This window comes from Centropristis striata, chromosome 12 (assembly GCF_030273125.1).
Source record: "Centropristis striata isolate RG_2023a ecotype Rhode Island chromosome 12, C.striata_1.0, whole genome shotgun sequence".
Classification (NCBI taxonomy): domain Eukaryota; kingdom Metazoa; phylum Chordata; class Actinopteri; order Perciformes; family Serranidae; genus Centropristis; species Centropristis striata.
The window spans coordinates 28090590-28112031 of NC_081528.1; the positions used below are offsets into that span (position 1 = coordinate 28090590).

Sequence of the window (21442 nt, forward strand, 5' to 3'; positions counted from 1 at the left end):
AATGTGAGTTATTATGTTGGTAGATAATAAGAAATAATTGTCAGACGGAGCATTACTACTGTACTTCAGCTTATACCTAATAGTAACGTTTAACAATATGGAGGAGCAATATGTCTGTTTAACAGTGATGAAGTTTGTTTTGACTGGGCTGTGACTAAAAATAATATTTAATAAGTCCTTGTCCGAAGTGGAGGGCAGTGGAAGCACCGCCTCATGTAGGCTACTTATTATGTTGCATGTGTCTCTTCATCAAAACTACCCACCAGAAATTACTATACAGTTATAAACAGTCATGGGGCATGAAAAGAGGCCTCAAACATTATCATCAGTTTCATGGTTATCAAGAGTTACAAAGCCCCAACTTGTGTAAAGAGTCAGACAGATGTAATGTTTTTACTTGTTTTTTGTTTAAGCTTGGACTACACCAGAAAAATGGCACCATTTCTAATTTTGGGGGTTTTGCCCTCACGCAAAGTTGTCAGCATTGTGGATACAGTGGGAGTCTGTATAAAGGGCTCCACTAAGTCTCCACTAAGTCTGAAAGAGAACATGGCTCTAGTCAACATTCTTAATGGATTTTTTTGCATGTAAATTATAATATTATGCAGTGCTATAGTATGCTTACAAGCTACAGCAAAACTGGCCACTTTCATAATGACTACTCTGGTTTTAAGTTTTTGTTATTACTTGAATACACTATTCTGCCAATATATCTTTGTATTTGCATGCAGGAGTAGTTATATTAAGTTCTTATCCATCATCAGGTGCTGGTACAATGTACAGTAGTGTTTAATATAATAACAGTCCAATGTGACTAACCAGATTTTAAAAAATAGCAGTGTCTGCTGTTGACTTTACAAACACCAAACTATTAACGCTCTTCTTCTTCTCTTCTTCTTTAACATATAGCACTCCTTTAGCGATGACAGTTGGCTCTTAAAGTTATGTACTTACTTGATTCCTGTGGTCTAAGTCTAGTACCCTCAGGTTGAATGCACTTATTGTAAGACACTTTGGACAAAAGCGTCAGCTAAATGACATGTAATGTAATATTCTGTACAAACTTTTTTGTTTCTAGGATTTAGCAATCCTGTGAATCACTAAACTAATATTTAGTTGTATGACCACAGTTTTTTATAACTGTTTCACATCTGTGTGGCATGGAGTCAACCAACTTGTGGCACCTTTCAGCTGTTATTCCACTCCAAGATTCTCTAACAATATTCCACAATTCATTTACATTTCTTGGTTTTGCTTCAGAAACAGCATTTTTGATGTCACCCCACAAGTTCTCAATTGGATTAAGGTCCGGGGATTGGGCTGGCCACTCCATAACATCAATGTTGTTGGTTTGGAACCAAGATTTTGCTGGTTTACTAGCTGGTGTGTTTGGGGTCATTGTCTTGTTGAAACACCCATTTCAAGGGCATGTCCTCTCCAGCATAAGGCAACATGACCTCTTCAAGTATTTTGACATATGCAAACTGATCCATGATCCCTGGTATGCGATAAATAGGCCCAACAACATAGTAGGAGAAACATTCCCATATCATGATGCTAGCACCACCATGCTTCACTGTGTACTGTGTACTGGGGCTTGAATTAAGAGTTTGGGGCTCGTCTCACAAACTGTCTGCGGCCCTTGGACCCAAAAAGAACAATTTTACTCTCATCAGTCCACAAAATGTTCCTCCATTTCTCTTTAGGCCAGTTGATGTGTTCTTTGGCACATTGCAACCTCTTCTGCACATGCCTTTTTTTAACAGAGGGACTTTGTGGGGGATTCTTGTAAATAGATTAGCTTCACACAGACGTCTTCTAACTGTCACAGCACTTCCAGGTAACTCCAGACTGTCTTTGATCATCCTGGAGCTGATCATTGGCTGAGCCTTTGCCATTCTGCTTATTCTTCCATCCATTTTGATGGTTGTCTTCCGTTTTCTGCCACGTGTCTCTGGTTTTTCATTCCATTTAAAAGCATTGAAGATCATCACAGCCTATAATTATTTGCACCTCTTTATAAGTTTTCCCCTCTCCAATCATCTTTTTAATCAAAGCACGCTGTTCTTCTGAACAATGTCTTGAACGACCCATTTTCCTCAATGCATGTTCAACAAGTGCTGGCTTCATCCTTAAATAGGGGCCACCTGGTTCACACCTGTTTTTTCACAAAATTGATGACCTCACTGCTATTTTTTTTAACATAACCCTTTCAACTAATTGCCCAATTGCACAGACTTAAGAGTGTGCATATCACAAATGGTGGGTCTTGTTGGTTTTCTGAGAATCTACTGCACCTACTGGTACCTTGTTTGCCATGTAGCAATAAAAAATATACTAAAATCCTGGATTAATCTAGTTAGTCACATTGGACTGCTATTATATTGAACACTACTGTACTGCTGTGGACAGGGGCGGCAGTAAAATGTATTTTAGCCACTTAAGAAAACATTATATCAGTCTAATATCAACACAATACACACATTCTGCAGTTTAAATCTTCACCTACTAGTTTGAAGTTTGAAGTTTTTTACTTTGCACAAAAATAAGACAAAAAGAAAAAGATAAAGAAACTAGGACTGCAAGCAGTACTGAACGGGCCCTCGCAGTACACGCATTTCGGGGCATGCTGCCGTCGGGGTGTGTGCGTTACAGGGGCCAGTCTATACCATCCCTATGAATTTCATTGTTATATTACATTTCAGTGTTATAGTGTGGCCACGGTACCAAATATGAAATTAGACTGCCACCACAGTGCCACCTAGGGGCCGATCAATAAAACCTTAAAGGGTTATCCTCAGGAGGGCATTGACAATAATTGTACCAAGTTTTGTATAATAATGCACAAACTATCCCTTTAATCCTCATACAGTTTCTGAAGTCATTTCACAGTGTAGTATTAGTACTTTTAGTGAAGTAAAGGATCTGAACACTTCTTCCACCACTGTCTTTTTTACTTCTTTCCTTTTTTTTTTTCCTTTTTTTTCCTTTATTTAAAAAAAATAAATAATTTATTTTATTAAAAATTTGTTTTTTTAAATTATTTTTTTTATTTTTTTATTTTCCAGCGCTTCTGCGCATGCGCAGACTTTCTCGCTTCTGCGCATGCGCGGTTTTTGCACATGCACAGCACAGAAAATAATAATAATAATAATAATAATAATAATAATAATAATAAAAAATAAATAAAAAATAAAATAAGTTAATAAAAAAAAAAGGGGGGGGGGGGAAGTAAAGAAGTAAAAAAGACAGTGGTGGAAGAAGTGTTCAGATCCTTTACTTCACTAAAAGTACTAATACCACACTGTGAAATGACTCCACTCCGCTCATTTTAACTACCTAATAAACTTTTAAGTGGTTTAATTTATAAAAATGGGTAATCATTTTAAATGTATCATGTTTTTCATTTTAAATCTTGACCTGAAAAGTAACTTAAGCTGTCAGCTAAATGTAGAGGAGTAAAAAGTACAATATAAGTCTCAAAATGTAGTGGAGTAGAAGTATAAAGTTACATAAAATGTACATAAAAGTACCTCAAAATTTTACTTTAAGTCCAGTACTTGAGTAAATGTACATAGTTACTTTCCACCATTGCTACCTGCCTCTTCTAACTTATACATATCAGTTAAGAGTCCTCCTTCAGACACTGTATGAGGATTAAAGGGATAGTTTGTGCATTATTATACAAAACTTGATACAATTATTGTCAATGCCCTCCTGAGGATAACCCTTTAAAATAAAACAAAAGTGTAGAAATGTGTGTGTACTACTTAGTGACCTGAGCAATCAGAGCAGCCACTAAACTGCTCTTGTATGTGTTAAGAGAGGAGAACTGGATGGAACTATTAAATTGATTATTCCAAAGTAATGTACCTCTGTATTTTAAGGAAAAGTGGTAGTCCGATAGTGAGGAGGGTGAAATCGTGTCAATTGTCTAGTACAGTACTTATGTAATTGTGAGTTGACTTGGAAATATTCACTGAAAGGTTTAGGAATGGAATTTGGAATATACATATAAAGATAAAAAAGCATATTTGTCACATATTGATCTGAAAAATACTAGTGCAATTGAGCTTATTATTTATGCTTTACATTGCTGAAAAAGTAATCGTGTTTTAAACCATGCCAAGAATATTGTTAAGGAGAAACATCAAGATGTTTTTTCGTGCCATTGCTAGAAAGATGACTGAAATGACAAGTGTTCCTTTTTTAAGACAAGCAAGCCACAGAAAAGAATAAAGAAGGACACTGGTAATAAAAGCACTGTAGAGATTATTATACTTTACTCAAAGTCATTCATATCTCAGTTTCTCGATGGACAACCGAACAAAGAAATATGATTTTAGCTGAATTTACACAAAGGATTTAGACTTTCCGTAGCCTCAGCGGTGAGATGAATACTTCCCCACAGAGACTTAAGGGTTGTGCAGTGTTGACAGATACTGTGGGAAATGTTCCAGAGGAAATGCAGATTGGACGTTATCCAATAAAAAAAATAGGAAGTGCGGAGAGAAGAAGTTAAAGGCAGCACAGTTTCTATCAGCACAATGAGGTACGTAAACTTAGATTATAGATTTCTGGAGCGACAGCATAATCTCTTAAAAACTTCCGGAGGTTCAGTGGTAAAGCTTTATTCAAAGCCTCTGCAGTTTTTAATGGTTTAATTTGCAGCTTTTGTATTGATTGTCTCATTTGCACACACAAAAAATACACACAACACATATATGAAATATTGATGTAATACTATCTACTCTACAATATTCCAGCGAAAATATAGATAATTCTTGATTTACATCATGAGATATATACATTATGCAAGCACATTTGAAATGCCTGAAGTTACATAAATCTGCTGTCTGTATGTCTCACATAGCTTATATATGTTATTCTAAAATCTTCAAACAGTTGGCAGTGTAGGCTGTCTGCTACATATAGAATATCGGTAAAGCTTACATCCTAACACTCTACAGGAAATGAAAAGGTGTGCCACTTAAAAAAAGAACTTTCACATTGTCAAACATGAAACATTGTTCATCTGATCCATTACAGATCCACAGATTTCCCTGTTCAGTTCAGTGGTACTTCCTGCTCCAAAATCACACTGAAAACTGCTTAATTAATTAGATTAAAGTGGAACAATCACATGTTGCCACCAACTGACAGCTGCTGTAAGTGTGTCACAAGAAATACAGCTATGACCAAAGCACGGAGAGGAAAACAACATGGCCATTCTTTGCCTCCTCCACGGTCGATTTAGCATGTTAAAACAGGGAAAAACACTCGCACTGTTTAGATGTTCAATTAAGGTGCTCAGAGAATAAAACCTAACTTGTCTCGAGCACATAAAGATGAGTAGCTCGCATTGTTGTTGTTGTGAATCCAGTGTTTGTGACTGTTGGGGCTGCTTCCTCTGAGAAACCATACATGCAATAAAATGACGAAAAGGAAGTGAACCTGCTGACAAAATCGCTACAAAAAACAAGACATTCACTGTGATGGGGCAGGAGTAAAAAATAGTAATGAACACAGTGTACAAGACATAATGAAGAACACTTTGTGAAGCAACAATCTCCTTCGGATTATACCTCTAATACATATCAGAAGGAATTATAAACAGTCTGTGAGGAAGTAACGTTTAGAATTAAGGTTTTGGATTGTGTTGTTTGTTGAGATGTTTCCTCCTTTCATGTCTGCAGTCAGTGTTAGACGTGGCAATTTGTAGTCATGGTCTGAAAAGAAGCAGGTCACATGCTGGCTGCAGCTGGCTGCCTGTCTGTCTGGAGAACAGGCACAAAAAACAAAAAAAGCTGTGAAGGCGACTCTGCGACCCAGACTCCAGCTGTGGTACTCTGGCCACGAACTACAGCTGATCCCCCTTTCCTGATGCTTGTTGATGAGTGACTGATTTACTGATTGGTTGGCGGTTTGGGCTTTCAACAAAACTGGTAGTTGTTGGTCTTCATCAGAGGCTGCTCCTCTTCCTCATGGTCACAAGATCGGTCACAGGGGCCGTCGCAGCACTTGGGCTCGTCACACACTTCACCCTCCGTGACCTGCTGCTGCACATTCTGGTAGATTAGCTGTGGAGAGGCAGCATTAGGAGGTTCAGACTTGATTCAAGAAAGTCAAATATCAATATTAGGATGTGAAAAGACAATGAATTCTTGCATTAAAGCAATATATATTTTTTAAATATTGTGTGAATCTATGTTGGGAACAGCACCCAAATAAGATGTTATCTCGAAAAATCCAATTAATTTAATTGATTTCACAGCTTGGCTAAATCTGTTGTCTTGGGGTTGAATTAAGTATAAAAAAGGAAGGTTGGCTGAGGACATTTTGGCTGGAGGGTCACTTGTTTTGTTCTAATGATAGTTTTGGCAATTCCAGACTGGAGTCAGTAAACTCTGCAGACTCTGCAGACAGTCTATGCTCTTTACACACACGCACGCGCACACACACACACACACACACACACACACACACACACACACACACACACACACACACTGCACTCCTGAATTTGAGAATGAGAAAATTAGAAAATGTATGTGAGAATGCAATGTCAGGCAGGACATTAACCCTGTCAGTTCCCTCTATACAAAGTCTGTGTAATGTCCATTTGCTCACAGGTCAGTGACCAGAAGATTCACAGTTTGATAGTTCAGTGGGGAAGAAGAAGGGTAATTTACACAAAGATGCAAAGATAGAGAAACAGCGAGATTCAGGAACTTCTGTTGGTAAGGGCCGGCACCAAAGTCTATTTTTTTATTGATGAAAGTATCTAGCACTAGCTCCAAAAGTCACCAGATGATACCACAAATTACATATCATAAATACATTTGTTCGTACCATACATATGTGTGACATAGAGAACATAATTATCATTTGCATATTGGTTACATCACCGCGTTAGCCTGCTCACAGCACAAGAGGAGAGGAGTTTAATTATCTCAGCATATGCATAGAATTGAATTATGATATAATATATTTCTTGCTGTTTCCTTGGTAGTTTATATAAGTCACTAAAGTTTTTGCTAGCTGTCTTTTAGAGCTTAAGTCACTAAAAGATTCTGAAAAGTTGGCGGTGGCTACATGACACATGGTATCTGCAGTTCTTGTGCCTCCAGCATGCTATACCCTAACCTAAAACAAACAGAATATATCCAGTAAGGGGAAACATTATTCTATGTACTATTTGTCTTTGTACACTGTTGGACTCAAACTTAACCCCATGGCACCTACTCATGTGTTGTCTTCTGACTAGACCTTTGCTTGTGACTCTTATATATATGTCTCTTAGGATTTAAGCTACATGTGTGAAAGGGCACGATCATACGAGAAGACACACAATCCGGCAGCTCGAACAGCACACATTGGTTGAAAATCTACAGACAAAAATGCCGTTTTTTCCCATACACTGGTCAATTTGATAATTTTGATAATTAATCTTCTTTATAGAGTAGTTACATTGTCACCCTATTCACCTGTAGTGTCTATGCTTCGCTCACCTGTTCCTGCTCAGGCTGGTCCCCAAGTAGTCTTTCTATCATCTGTCTGATCTTGCTAAACATTGGGCGCTCTGTCGGCTCCAGATTCCAGCACATCTTCATGATCGTGTAGCTGAAACAAAAGTGAAGCATACTTTTAAAAACAGACTTATTTCAGAGAAGCTCCCTAGGGAAAAATGGTTGGTGTTCATTTAAGGGTATTTTATATCCCAAACTGTGCACTCGATTTTCACTTCTTAAACTCTGTGTTTCACAATCTGGGAAGTGTATAAAACCAAATTAGGAGGAGAGAGGCTTATGGAAGTGGTGACGCAGTTTGATCAGAGAGACTCGTTCATAAGAGCCCCCGCCCCTCCAGTTTCATTTTGCTGGCGTGAAATAGCAGTTACATGGCTTCCTAGCTTTGAGATCATGTGGCTAACAGGCAGAACTGAGGCCTGACACACAGCAGAACAACAGATGATTAGGCCCTGACTGAGATTCAGACCCCTATGTTTCCAGTTACTCTGGGTGGTGTGACAGCCACGGCAAATCAGCACACACAGATGTGAGGGCCCTCTGACAGACTGAGAAAAACACTCCATTTATGTTCTTATTCTGGCTCGTTAAGGTCGGAGCTTAGACTTGTTATGTTTTGGGGTGAGGAGATAACCCGAAGCAAGTACGTTTCAATCAGGAATAATGAAAGTACTTCATGACTCATGTGTCATTCTTTTCTGATGTTAGATAGAGCAGAAGACTGGCAAGAAATAAGGGATCTTTGTTCTGCTGTGAAGACAGTTTGGAAGCACACTATTTGAACTGTTCAATGTTGAAGTCAACTTGGGATCAACTCTCTTTATAAGCCTATAAAAACTAAAATGATACTAGCTAAAACCCAGCTGATAGTCACTTGATACTCCAGTAAAACTCAACTGATTATCAGGTGATAGTATTTTTGTATGTAGCAGCCTTTATGCTGCTAAAGGGTTGAGCTTACATCTCGGCCGGGGCAAAGTTTGGTTGGCACATCTGGTAGCCACGCTTCACCATCTTATAGAACCGGGAGTCCACAGCCACGCTGGGGTACGGGCTTTTGCCTAATGGAGAATAACAAACAGTTAGTTTAGCAAGCAAATCGTGAATTGAATGTGTGTTAACTTGAGTAGGTATGTGTCCCAATGGTGTAATGTAACTAAGTACATTTACTCAGGTACTAAACTTAAGTACAATTTTGAGGTACTTGTATTTCCATTTTATGTAACTTTATACTTCTACCCCACTACATTACGAGTGTAAGGTTCAGAAGTTAATATAATTTATATTTGAGTTAATTTACTAAAAGATGCTTTTACAATGTTCTAATTTTCATCAATTGGCTTTTTGTGTATTTATGTTGCACATTTATTATTTACATATTTACATGTTGAATGTTTGCAGCTGCGTCTTTAAGACAGTTTAGGACTGGCTTCTGATTGGTTGATTCAGTCTGGTGGGATGTGAGAAACCAGGAAGTGAGGTTGTATTGAAGTTTGGTGAGTGAGTAAAAAGTAAAAAGGCTCCATCTCGCCGTCTCTCCTTATAAAGTGATCCAACCACCACACATCGAACCCTCACGTTACACAAGGTAAATATTGTACTTCTTACTCCTTTACATTTATCTGCCAGCTTTAGTTACTTTTCAGGTGAGGATTTAACATAAAATACATGATCAATTTAAAGATTAGACATTTTTAAATAGCATAAACATAAAGTATATGTATGTAGTTAACCCTCTGAAACATTGGGCTAATATGTCCTTTAAAAAATTTGTTAAAAATCTTTGCCATGCCATGTTGGTATCAGATTTTTCACTGTTACCTCAGCTATATGTCCTGATAATTAATGTTTAACTTTGACTTACTTGATCAAAAATGACCCAAAAGAAACAAAGGAAAACATAAAATCTGATCTTGAAAATTATATTTCTATATATTTAAATGTTGCAAATATGAATACAGGTTGCAAATATTACATACAACAGGTAAAACGAGGATAATCTCAAGTTCTGCTTGTTGCTTCATTTTTATGTCTTCACGTCATGAAAAAGTAATGTGCTGGTGGTTTCATGGACTCTAGAGGGTTAAAATAAGCCCCATGTTTACAAAATGTAAATGCTGCTTACATAAATGCATCAATACAAATAAAGTTATAATATATTTGGAATATATAAAACAATCTGAGTTGGTTCATTCTGCATAACAAGTACTTTTACTTTACTTTAAGTACTTTTTGATGCTGATACTTTTGTACTTTTACTTCAGTAAATTTAGAATGCAGGACTTTAACTTGTAGTTGAGTTATTCTGCAGTGTGGCAGTAGTACTTTTACTTAAGTAAGGGATCTGAATACTTCTTCCACCACTGATGTGTTCTGACCTAAAGAGAAGATCTCCCACAGGAGGATGCCGTAGGACCAGACGTCACTCTGGACGGTGTAGATGCAGTCAAAAATGCTCTCTGGGGCCATCCACTTCACTGGCAGACGGGCCTTCACACACAATGCAAAAGAAGCACAAAATATGTTTTTATGTAGTTTCTAACTTGGTTAATGTAAAGTAAACAGAAGCTCAGTTCTACTCCAGGTCTTACATTGCCCTTCACTACGTAGTTGGAGTCATTCATGATGTCACGTGCCAGGCCAAAATCACAAATCTTGGCCACTCTGCGGTCGGTCAACAGGACATTCCTAGCAGCCACATCTCTGTGAATACACTGCACACACACGCACAAGAGAGAGAGATAGTTTGTCTCAGGTAAAAAGACAATAAGATTTCACTGAACAGTGTATCTCAATGTAGCATGGAAAAATATGATAAAATACATTTTAAAACTATGACCATGAGTAGATATGAAGAAGAATGTAATGGGAAATACCCCTCCCTGCCCACTCATGAAGGATTTCACAGCCTTCACTCATCACATTCTATAAAAAGCTGTACTTTTCATGCCAATTTAGTTGTTTTAGTTCTGTAAGTATTTCTGTTTTTAAATGTGTGATCCCTTAAACCCTTTGAAGTAAAATCTCTCACATTTTTGGCAGCCAGAAAGTCAAGGCCCTGGGCCACTTGATAGGAAAACCTCAGCAAGTCATCGATATCCAATGGCCAGTCACCAGTCTCCTCACACACAGAGTCTGGAATAATATTAGAAACACCCAGGGTCAGAAAATAAAGAGGCTGATTCATAATGGATGCATTTGTGGTCATTTAAACTGGGGGGAGAATTTTTTTTCACCTAGAGATGATTCCACATTCGGAATACTTTGAGGTGACTCCATTTGTGGCACCTGGGTGGGTCTCATCTCTAAATAACTGCTTGAAGATGTACTGGAGATCCCACTGTCGCTGTAGGATGGAGAAAACAAAAAAAGAAAGACGGGATGGGATGGGATGTCAGAGAATTAATGATTTCCACTAATCCTCCGTCATCCCACTGCACATCTGGTGACGTACCTCCTAATAAACAGTTTCTGAGTGCAGATGTTCTTGTAGTCATTAGACTCCTCCATAATGGTGGGAACGTTCATAACAAAGTTTTCAAACGTCTCTGCCTTCTGGCGAAGGAAGTTCAGAAGGTCGCCGAGGCTGCAGTACTCTGTGATCACAAGCACCGGTCCTGAGGAGGAGACACACTCTGTTATGACTCTTTGGTTTCATGCAAGTTATTAAATGTACTAAACAAACATGTTTTTACAATATTCTAATTTCATGCACAGTAAATACAGGAAGCTGTCTGACCTCCGTAAGTGCAGGCTCCCAGTAGATTGACAATGTTCCCGTGGTGACCCAGGTGGCTCAGGATCTTCAGTTCAGACATCAGAGCTTCTCTCTCATCTGAATGGGCACTGGCTGCAGGAACACAACACAGACTGTCAACATCTAATCATCCCGTCTCATCATGCACAACAAATTTTCTCTGGAACAATTTCCAAATGCCAGTCACTCCGATTTGCTTATGTAATAACGATCACTGTGCGATCAAAAGTCTTGTCATCAACTCACCCTTTAACATTTTCACAGCTACACGCAGCGCATTGTCTTCCTTTCCTAGACCAAAAGCTGTGGCCTCAACGACCTTTCCAAAAGCTCCTGCACCCAGGATCTTCCCTGGTTGGACAGAAAATACAACAAGAAAGCTTTTTTTAATAAAATCTCAAAGCAATCGGTCTGTTTTTCACAGTTCATTTTCAGATTCTCCTGATAATTCTATTGTTTCTGTATTCTATTCTATTTTCCTACAAAATCTGTGCATTTTTCGTGCAGACCTAGCTTCAGCTTGTCTCTCGGGAACTCCCACTTCTCATTGTAAGGCAGCTGAGTGGGGTCAATGAAAGTGTAGTTGTTTCCGTCTCTTGCTTCAATGATCTGCCAGCGAATCTCATACCTGGGTTTCTGAAAGATGAAAATAGAAGCAAATGGTTATAAACCACAACAACAAAAAACATACAATGCTATAGCCTGTGTCCTGTGGAAATATTTGAGTGTCTAAAGAATATTTTTACAAGTAGTTTTAGTGGTTATGGGTGCAAATACCTGCTTATATTTGTATAACAGGAAAATCAGCAGCACAAGCAGGATGGTCAGAATTCCAGCTGCTCCAGTCAAAGTGGAAGTGAAGAGTTTGTCTGTCACAATCAGTAAAAGATCAATAACAGAATCATAATCACAATCACAATCACAATCTTTAATTTTAATTATACAAAAAGTACAACAAAATTGTGGGCAATCCAATTGAGAGTGTAAAGAAAACAATGCAGAGAAAGAATCTAACTAATTTAGAAAGTAATCTAACTATCTACCTATATAAAAAAAATATTTAAATGAGTAATAAATAGGCCAGTGTGTGTGTGTGTGTGTGTGTGTGTGTGTGTGTGTGTGTGTGTGTGTGTGTGTGTGTGTGTGTGTGTGTAAAAACAAGAAATTTAAATTTAGCAGCGATACCACATGCCATATTCCAAAGTTAAATACTATTGCACAGTTGGAATAATACACAGGTTTGAGAAAAAAGAAGCTTATTAACTCATTAATCAACTCCAATGTCCCTTTACAGATTTTGTCTATTGTTGAATTGTTTTGTATGAATAGTTATGAAATGTTGAGCTAGACAATCATGCTGTTTTGTAACAATTACAAAAGGGATCTGGTGACCAGCACAGTTAGATTTGGTTTGAGCACCATGTGACTGGACAATAACAAATTGAGAAGTTCAACACTTGTGATCACATCCTGACAGGAGAACAAATGGCCATCCAGTGACCCAGTACTCACCAGACACCTCCATGGCAAAAGTGTCGCTGCTGACTCCGACAAGGTTGAAGGCCACACACTCGACCGTCATCCTCCGGTTGGAGGGCCCCACGGTGAGGACGCTTTCCACCTCAACGGCCCCGTACTCCTCCCTCTGGACCTCCACTGTGGGAGCTTGCAGAGGGATCGCCAGCTGCAGCCCTGAGGTGTTTTCATTGCACCTGCCTCATTGCAAAACATAAGCAATCAGATAAAGGCTCCATTGTTATCATCCCCCAACCCAAAATATGAGCTGCCTGGCTAAAGTCTTCAAATCCTTGTTAATCAGCTCAGGTCCTGTCTCTCATTGTTTTCTGTTCTCACTCCGTCAGTCTGGATATAGGCCTACATGACATTGTACTAGACCTGTCTGATAGATTACAATGTGTAAAAGTGGGTCATATTGATCATTTAGATATTACTAATGGTGTTCCAAAAGGTTAAAAATTATGAACAATACTTTTCTCATTTACAGTATAAATACCTGAATATCTGGCTGGAAAATAATTTTAACTGCAGGTATCTTATAGTTTTCAACAGGATTATTAAGTTAGGAACAATACTTGGCATTCTGTACAGTAATAACAATTGTTTACCTATTCACTATAGAAAAATAACTGTCAAATCAATATTTTTCATCTGTTTTAGATGGTGGAAAAGAGAGAAGAGATGAGAAGTTTTGTTTTGAAATAAAATTTTGAACTGAGACATGTTGGTTTTGAAAAAGCTGACTTCAGAATGAAACAGATCACTCTACATTGAAATTTAAATTTATGTTTTCAGTTAAAAGGGATGAAAACTTAACTGAAAACATACACAATCTCTGTCCTTGCTCACAGAAAATTATTATCTCCCCATGATACATTTTTATTTTTATCATACATAGCTGTTTTTAATGCCATCTGTTTTGTTTGCAAGCATTGTTTTACATATCAGCACCATTGTGATTGAGGATGCTTCATCAGAAAATAAAATAAGTACATTGTTATGGATAAAAGTGCCAACTAAATAATTTTAAGTAGAAGCACCAAACTTTATGAATGTTCCCTGTGCAGTGTTACTTACGTAGGCCGAATCCCAAGACACTGGTACCAGATGATTCTGGGAGCAGGATAGCCAAATGAGGTGCAAGTGAGCGTGGTTACGTTTTCCCATCTCACCACAGCAACAGGTCTCTCTGCCAGTGAGGAGAAAATGAATGTAAAGAAATATCAACGACAATTATCAGATTTCAAAGATTGTTTTTAGCCGAAAATCATGCCTGAACACCACAAATGTTTACTGTATTGATTTATATTTAATGTGCTACTTACGATACATTTGGACTTGGAACGTGATGGATGCATTGGCCAAAGCACTCCTGGCATAGAAAGTGTATTGTCCCTGCTCCTGTGCATTCATTCTCTTCAGCTGCAGAGTAGCATGGTATCTAAAAAAAAACAAAAAACCCCAAAAGCATCTTTAAGCTGAGAAAAAGAGGAATCTGAAGTGACTAATGCTGCGGTTTGAATTCAGACTGTTCCGATGTATCATCGTCGAGTACTTCAAAATTAAAAAGAGAACACTACTCTTCCCTCTAACATGACCTGCGGAAACAGAATGACCTTGGTGTTCCCTGTCAAATACACACAAAATGCACAGACAGCATTTTTCAAACCCAGAGTAGCTTCTGCTTTCCTGTAATACACTGTATTGTTGTATTTATTTATTTAAACTGTGCTGACATTTAGGAGCAATAAAAAGCAGCAGTTGTAAATTAACCCTTTAAAGGTGCAGTATGCAGATTGTTGGTCAGTATCAGGGCAAAACCACCAACCCAAAGTGTGTTTGACGACCTGGGAATGAGACTAAACAACTGCACCTTCAACATACAGTTATCCTCTCTTTTTTCTTCAGCTCTCGTTTGTCTTGGTATTGTACCTGTTGTTGTATCTGATGAGCTTGTGCTCCTGTGTAGACGTGTTGGGTGATGTTGGGGTGTTCCATCTGTGCTCTATAATTTGGGGGTACGCCTCGATGAGCACGGTGAGTTCCAGATCTTCTCCCTCGTTCACCTCCACTGAAAGACCCTTGTGAGCCAGTTTAAGAGACAGCTGCGGCATCAGCCTGATGTAGGCCTTGTCTATTTATCAAAACAGTTTGTTTTTAGTGGTTGGTACATATTCCAGGCTTTTCAATGTGTCATACAGGAGCAGTTATTTCTGTGCCTTACCCACAACCAGCAGGTATGTTGTTGAACTGTTCACCCCTGCTTCATTAGTGCCGGTGCAGGAAATGTTTCCTGTGTCAGCTAGGTCCACAGCAGGGATGGTCAGAATGCTCTGTATGTCCAGGCGATTTTCCCCACTGGAGCGAACCCTCTCCTCTACCGTCGGTTTCTGAAGACAACAATGAAATCTGATTTAAAATTATGATTTAAACTACAAGAAAACTCCCCAAAAATGTCTCATACTGACTGATTTGGTGGTGTATGTCCAGGTGACATTGTAGTTGAAGTTGGGGTTGTGTGTTGTGCAGCGAATCTTGAGTTCCTCCCCAACAATGCGCACATATTCATCCGCCTCCAAGAGAACGTAAGGAGGGAAACGAAGCTCTAGAGCAGGAGAAAATCATAAATGAGCGTCAAACTTCTTCTCACCTCATATTACTCTTAGCAGCTCTGTGTAGTTATTTCAAGCGGCCTCACTCTGAATGACGTTGACGGAAAAGGCCCTGGATATCCTCTCCACTCCGTTGACCTTGGCTGTGCAGACATAGTCGGCGTTGAAGCTGGGGTGGAGCTTGTGGATGAGAATACCACGGTGTCTATAAACTGTGAAGTTCATCCCTGGTGGCACGGAGGTGCCATTGTCCATGCGGAGGCCCAGGTCTGTGGCTGACGGGTCAGTCAGCAGGCAGGGCAGCAGGTAGTCCTCACCCTCCTTCCTTACCACCCGCAGGGACGTGCTGCTGGTCCAGAACACACGGCTTGGATCTGGTAAAGAAAGGATGGATAATTAATAACTCCATAGAGTGATGTAATAATGTGATTTATACTGAGGAAATCTAATAAACAATCACAGAAAAGTAAAACCAGTATTATTAAACCAGTAGTATAAAATGTTCCATCCAAGCACTCACAACTAGGAATGCACTGATGCTGATACGACAGGCTGTATCGAGTGTCGTGACAATGGTGTCAAACTTGTATAGTTTTGACCAATTTGTTGCTGCGGGAAAGCAATATTTCCTGATGTTGCATTAGACATAGAAGAATGATCCCAGTCACTTCCACACAGTGAGACATGCAGCTTATTAAGTAGACATTAGTCCTGGATCGGTACTCTGTATCAGCACATATCAAGATCACAGGTTTCGCTATTGGCATCAGGGCTGAAAAAGTCGCATCTGTGCATCCTTACTTACAACACAACATCAGGAAGCTTGTCCTGTTGTTCAGTTCTCGAGCTCACCTTTTACGTACACGTGCACAGAGGAGGTCAGTGGCTGTGACCCGCCAGTGTAAGAGCATCTGTATGTTCCAGTGAATTCTGCAGAGGGACGCTCCACCTTGAAGGTGCGGACGTTCCCGTTGCCCTTGGAAATGAAGCGTCTGTGTTTGGCTAGCCTTGGTTGCCAGTTTACAGGCCCGTCACCCTCACACCTCAGATCCAGGGGGGTTCCAGGTCTGACCGACACCTCAGAACTCCCCACCACCTTTGAGTTGAACTTGATCACCGGACGCCTCCATTCCGCTGAGAAGGAAGGAAACTTTGAAGTAATAACTGCATTTATTTACATTTTGGGCAAACAGACTCTTTGTCCTTGTTTTTGAAGTTCTCAAAGAGTATGTTGGCTATATTCTGTGTTTTCTTAATGATATTTCAAGACATTGTTTCTGTTTTGGTCACAAACTGAGAACCCAGAGCTGTCTCGCCTGTGCTATGATGATTCACATCTATTTTGGAAGCAATCTCAAGAATTCAGGAAACAGATTGAAGTCTTGGACCCTGATAACATCCCTCGATCCGTCTCACTTCTGCTTTTAACACTGGAGATGTCGAAATTGTAAATACAAAAAAAATCTTCCCATCTGTTAATGTTGTATGTTTTTACTAAGGCCATCATGTCTAAGCCCAAAATAAGAGAAGACATAAATTCAAGAATCTTCAGCGTGGAAAATTGAGTAATATGTTCAGTCATCGTTGACTGAGCTCAAAAAGACTCTAACCCTCAGGGAATGTTCAAGCAAGTTTGAGTGTAAAAACAATGCCCCCTTTGATCGTTTTGTTGAAGATTTTATGTGGGTTGTACAACTTTTGTGAGAGGACTGGAGAGACTGACATGACCTTCCTGTTAACCTGAAACTTTCACTTATTTGGTGCTCCGTCTAAACTTTCAGTAAAGGTTATAAAAGTGTCCATCCAGAGGTTTGGACAATGTGTTTTGGAGCTTGAAGCAGAACTGAGATTCCATGTTCAGCATTTTTTTCCATTAACCACAACAAGATCATGTAGAGAACTGGGAATGAACCTCAGATTGAAACCAACAAGCATTTTAGTGCTGAACCTCCTTATTTTTGGTGTAAATAGTTCCCCTTAAAGTATCTGTTCAATCGTCTAAATGAACGATTCCTCCAACCTCAACATGACCCTGATCACACGCCATACAGTAATGTGCCAGAGAGCAAAACAAATTCATTCAGCCATAATTACACCAAACAACAGTTGCTGTTATGTGCTCATATATAAATACGTGAAATTGCAATTTGTTGCTTGGTGGGTTTTATTCATATATGTGGAGCCAAACCAAAAAAAAAAGGAGATAAGATAGCATGTGTCAGATCTCAGATGGAGAAGCACGCACTCTTTATCAGCTTGAGCACGAGTTTATGGCATGAAATGTAAGATAAAATCATTAAAGCGTAATACACGAGAAGTAGTGGTTAAGTTTTTTTTTTTAAATAATTAATTGGTCAGTTGCAGAAAAACATGTCCTTTGAAGAATATATTGTATCATATTTTGGATTTACTTTAATTGAATCCAAAATATTTTGGAGCTTCTTACATATTGTCACACGTTGCATCTTTCAAACCCATAAAAACTGATGAAGAAAATCACTTTTGTATGATTTGCATTGTTTTATTTCAGATTGTGTAAATCGGCAGTAGCTGTCAAAAAACAACCAGTGAGTAAAATAGGCACAAAATGCTCTAAAATAAACCCAATTACAATAAGATATATTCTATAAAGGATATATACTCAAAGCTGACATTACCCTTGAATGATTCTATTGCACATTTCATGGCACAAACTTGTGGTCAGTGCAGAGGAGCAGTCAGTGTTTGTGGGGCCTTACCTGAAGCAGCAGAGGCCACCATCCCCAGCAGCAGAGCGAGGCAGGACTGCATCCTGGATCAATTCCAAATCTGCAGTCTCAACGTAGATGTCTGCGTGTGCTTCGAAACACTGTAGGAGAGAGAAGTGAGGAAAAAAACCCTCTGAAGTTGTGCTATAATCATCCTCCTCATCAACTTCTCTTTTCTGGCTGGTCGGAGCAGCTCTGCCCGTAAACATGTATCTATGCTGAACAACAATCTGTTCCAGTGCAATGTTTGTCTTCTTATGTGTACATTAAAATCAGGAAACAGAAGAAAGATTTTAAGGAAGCTCATGATTACCATAGAGAATTCATGAGTTACTTCACCTTAAATATACAGCTGATATATTATGCATTATGGAAGCAGATATTTCAGAAGTACTCACCTGCAGATGTTTTCACTTTAACAAATCACTTCACTGGGTTTGATGTTTCCAGCATCCAGAGGGGTTGTGTTTGCCTCTGCCCTTCTACTCCCTTCTGCCTGTTTGCTGCCTCTTCACCACTGAAGTCCCACAGCAAACATGCAATCTTTCAAACAAGTTGTGGAGGGTGGAGGGATCTGTCTGTGTGTGTGTGTGTGTGTGTGTGTGAGGAGGCGGATCAGCATATCACGCTCAACAAATTAATGAGCCAGTTCCAATTTGTCACAGAAGGGCGCGATTCTTCCACTGAGGTGAGACTAATTACCTCCAGCACTGCTGGAACATGGCTGTCAGGCCTTTTATGCGTGGACTTGTGGGAGAGGGAAGGAGAGTAAAAGGGCTCTTAGAAATCTGACCAAGAAATCAGATAACGACACAGAGTTATTAGAGTACAGAGTGAGAAAAGGAAAGATTTAAGTAAAATATGAAATAAAGCTGTTAACAGGGGGAAAATACAAAGGTGTAAATAGAAGCAGTGAGATGAGTACTTTTATATGATTTAGAAAGGACTCAGTGCTTCTATGATAATACACATTTATTGTCACATTTACAACATATAAAATGGCACATATAAAAAATACATTTGTAAACGTTAAGAAGAGCTTTGGTACCGTAGCTTGTGATACAGTGATCTTGTGCATTTTAGACTGCTACAGAAAATGACAATGTGGAGTTTTAAATGGTGGACGATACTATACTATTGGCAGTTAAAACATTGTGTAAGTGAATGCTATACAATGCAGCAGAAGACTCAAAGCGTCATTTTTTTACATGTACACATATGGCTATCTAGGTTTCTTGAGTACACTAGCCCTTTATATCATATCAGCAAGCAACAATAGCTGCGAGACAGAAATCTGTCAGTCTATACAAAGGCACTGATGTGTGCCGTCTTGTGCTCAGGCAGTGAGACGCTGTATTTAAAGTATTTTCACGAGAGAGTCACCTGTCATCACAACAGACCGTATAAAAGATTTCCAACTGAAAGTGAAGCCAATGTGGCTTTAACCGCCATTCTCTCTGATGTCCAGCAGGGGGTGACTCCTCTCGAGTCAGTTTGTAAAGAAGTCAATGAGAAAATGAACCTATTTTTCACTTTATTTATCATCTCGGTAAACATTTTCCTGGTGAGTTTATGGTTTCAATCACTGTAAATGTCTTCTTCAAAATAGCATGATGTTCATTTTGTAAATGATGGTCCCATTTCGAGTTAAATAGACCAGCCTTCAAAATTATAGTCCAAAACCCAATAGGTGATGTCATGGAGGCCCCCTCAACTTCTTTTATACGGTCTATGGTCATCACAGAGACTGATTTACTGTAACAGCTACAAGTCAAAAGTTGATCCTCAGGTAAACTATTCAATCTATATTGTAGAGTATATTTATATCTTCATTATGAATATCAACAAATGTCTAAATAAAGTGCAAATCTGGCACACAACTATGAATAAAACCTATACAAAACAAGAAGGCAAAATTCACAAAAATGACATATTTCATATAATTCTTAAAAAAACAAAATGTTGAACACTATGGCATGTGAAGCTAAAAATAAAGTAATTATCGTAGTAAAACAGTGCATGTACGTAGAATTGGTATTTCATGTCATGGAAAGTAACATTTTATAAAAAAATATTATAACACAGGATACAGTTGTGGGTCGTACTGATAGGGAAAGACGCAACATAAACTTTATATTCAATCACTTTAGTTTCATGTCTGATCGCTGTTTTGATGGTGCTAATGATTCCCAATAATATGAGAATTTAATATTGTTCTTGTCTGGACAGCATTTTGTGTATGTTTGTGTAATGTTTGTTTATATTATTGTGTTAATCCGTTTGTGCTGTTAAAACTAATACTGTTTCTCAAAAAAAAAAGTTTGCTGCTTGTGAACAATAAGGGGATAAAATAATAAGAGCCAAAAAGACACATATGGCTAAATTTGTCTAACCACAAAATACACGTATCTCATAAGGCATCATAAGTCTCTGGCTATGATAGAATACATCTTTACTTTCTGTAAACTCTAGAAGTGTAAGGAGAGTACCGTACATAATGGCAAGCTTCCAATAAATGACTGGATGAGATCATCATGCTCATTATTTGTAACCATTTTAGTTTCAGAGGTACTAAGTTTGAAAAACGGGCAAAACTTTTCGAGTGCTTAGTGGAAATATGAAGATCGCCTTCTTCAATTTGCTACATTCTAGTTTAGTCACATTCCCTTTTTTCAGGCAGGTTTGAAAAGAAAATCCCAAGAAGGGGGGAATGTTTTCTCAGGGTCCCTTTACGTGGCTACAAGAAGCTGTCTTCTACCTCGGGCGTCCCAGAGGAGCCGAGCAGAGCGTCTTTCTCGCTGGTCTCCTCCAGCCTGTCCTCCTCTGGGAGGGTGTCAGCAGTGTCCACAGAGTCGGTCTCCTCCAGAGCCAGAGAGCTGAGGACACAAAGACAAAACATAATTCACATTGTGCCCTCAGGAATGTATGAGTCATAGAAATCTTTCTATGATTCATCTTCCCATTTTTCATCTTCTGACCAAGTCACATTTCAACTCAAAAACTAAAGTATTCACCAATTTTGAGAACATTTGAATGACTTGTACTTCAGTTATAATAGTTCCAAAAATAACTTAAAACCTAGAAAGTTAATCAGCAATTATTTTGAAAAGTAAATAAAAATTATTTATAAATCTACTAATTAATTACTTGACTGTCATTACACTTTACTTTTCTTTTTAGAAAATTAGAATGAATGGCTGTTAAGTAATCCTGTGGTGAAATAATCACAAAATAATCACATGTGGTGAATATTTTGAAGATGAGGTGTCCCAACTGACA

General features: G+C 38.7%; 2 protein-coding genes across 3 annotated transcripts in view; both read right to left on the reverse strand.

Moving 5' to 3' along the window:
- Positions 1-4273: 4273 nt before the first annotated feature.
- Positions 4274-18666, reverse strand: csf1ra (colony stimulating factor 1 receptor, a). Its single transcript, XM_059346725.1, has 22 exons — positions 18562-18666; positions 18155-18264; positions 16269-16550; positions 15503-15790; positions 15273-15409; positions 15029-15194; positions 14737-14938; positions 14130-14245; positions 13882-13993; positions 12799-12998; positions 12064-12155; positions 11796-11922; positions 11533-11637; positions 11269-11379; positions 10984-11146; positions 10766-10875; positions 10561-10664; positions 10121-10243; positions 9908-10019; positions 8491-8590; positions 7512-7623; positions 4274-6080 (listed from the first exon to the last, which is right to left on the reverse strand). Exons 2-22 carry the CDS (start codon positions 18204-18206, stop codon positions 5934-5936), a joined length of 2961 nt encoding a protein of 986 aa, XP_059202708.1. The 5' UTR covers positions 18207-18264; positions 18562-18666; the 3' UTR covers positions 4274-5933.
- A 451-nt stretch (positions 18667-19117) lies between these two features.
- The window catches only part of pdgfrb (platelet-derived growth factor receptor, beta polypeptide), a 34554-nt gene continuing 32229 nt past the window's right edge, over positions 19118-21442 (reverse strand). For both annotated transcript variants that reach the window (XM_059346349.1, XM_059346348.1), the window contains exon 23: positions 19118-21039. In XM_059346349.1, coding sequence (XP_059202332.1) covers positions 20901-21039 — 139 coding nt within the window. In that variant the 3' untranslated portion in view covers positions 19118-20900. The remainder of the gene's footprint in view (positions 21040-21442) is intronic.

Excerpts from the sequence above, each read along its gene's own strand:
- csf1ra (XM_059346725.1), bottom strand. The coding sequence starts at position 18,206 with ATGCAGTCCTGCCTCGCTCTGCTGCTGGGGATGGTGGCCTCTGCTGCT. Across the intron at positions 11,638-11,795 it reads GAGAGACAAGCTGAAGCTAG|GGAAGATCCTGGGTGCAGGA; the intron begins GTCTGCACGAAA and ends CTGTCCAACCAG. Across the intron at positions 10,876-10,983 it reads CAGAAACTGTTTATTAGGAG|CGACAGTGGGATCTCCAGTA; the intron begins GTACGTCACCAG and ends TCCATCCTACAG.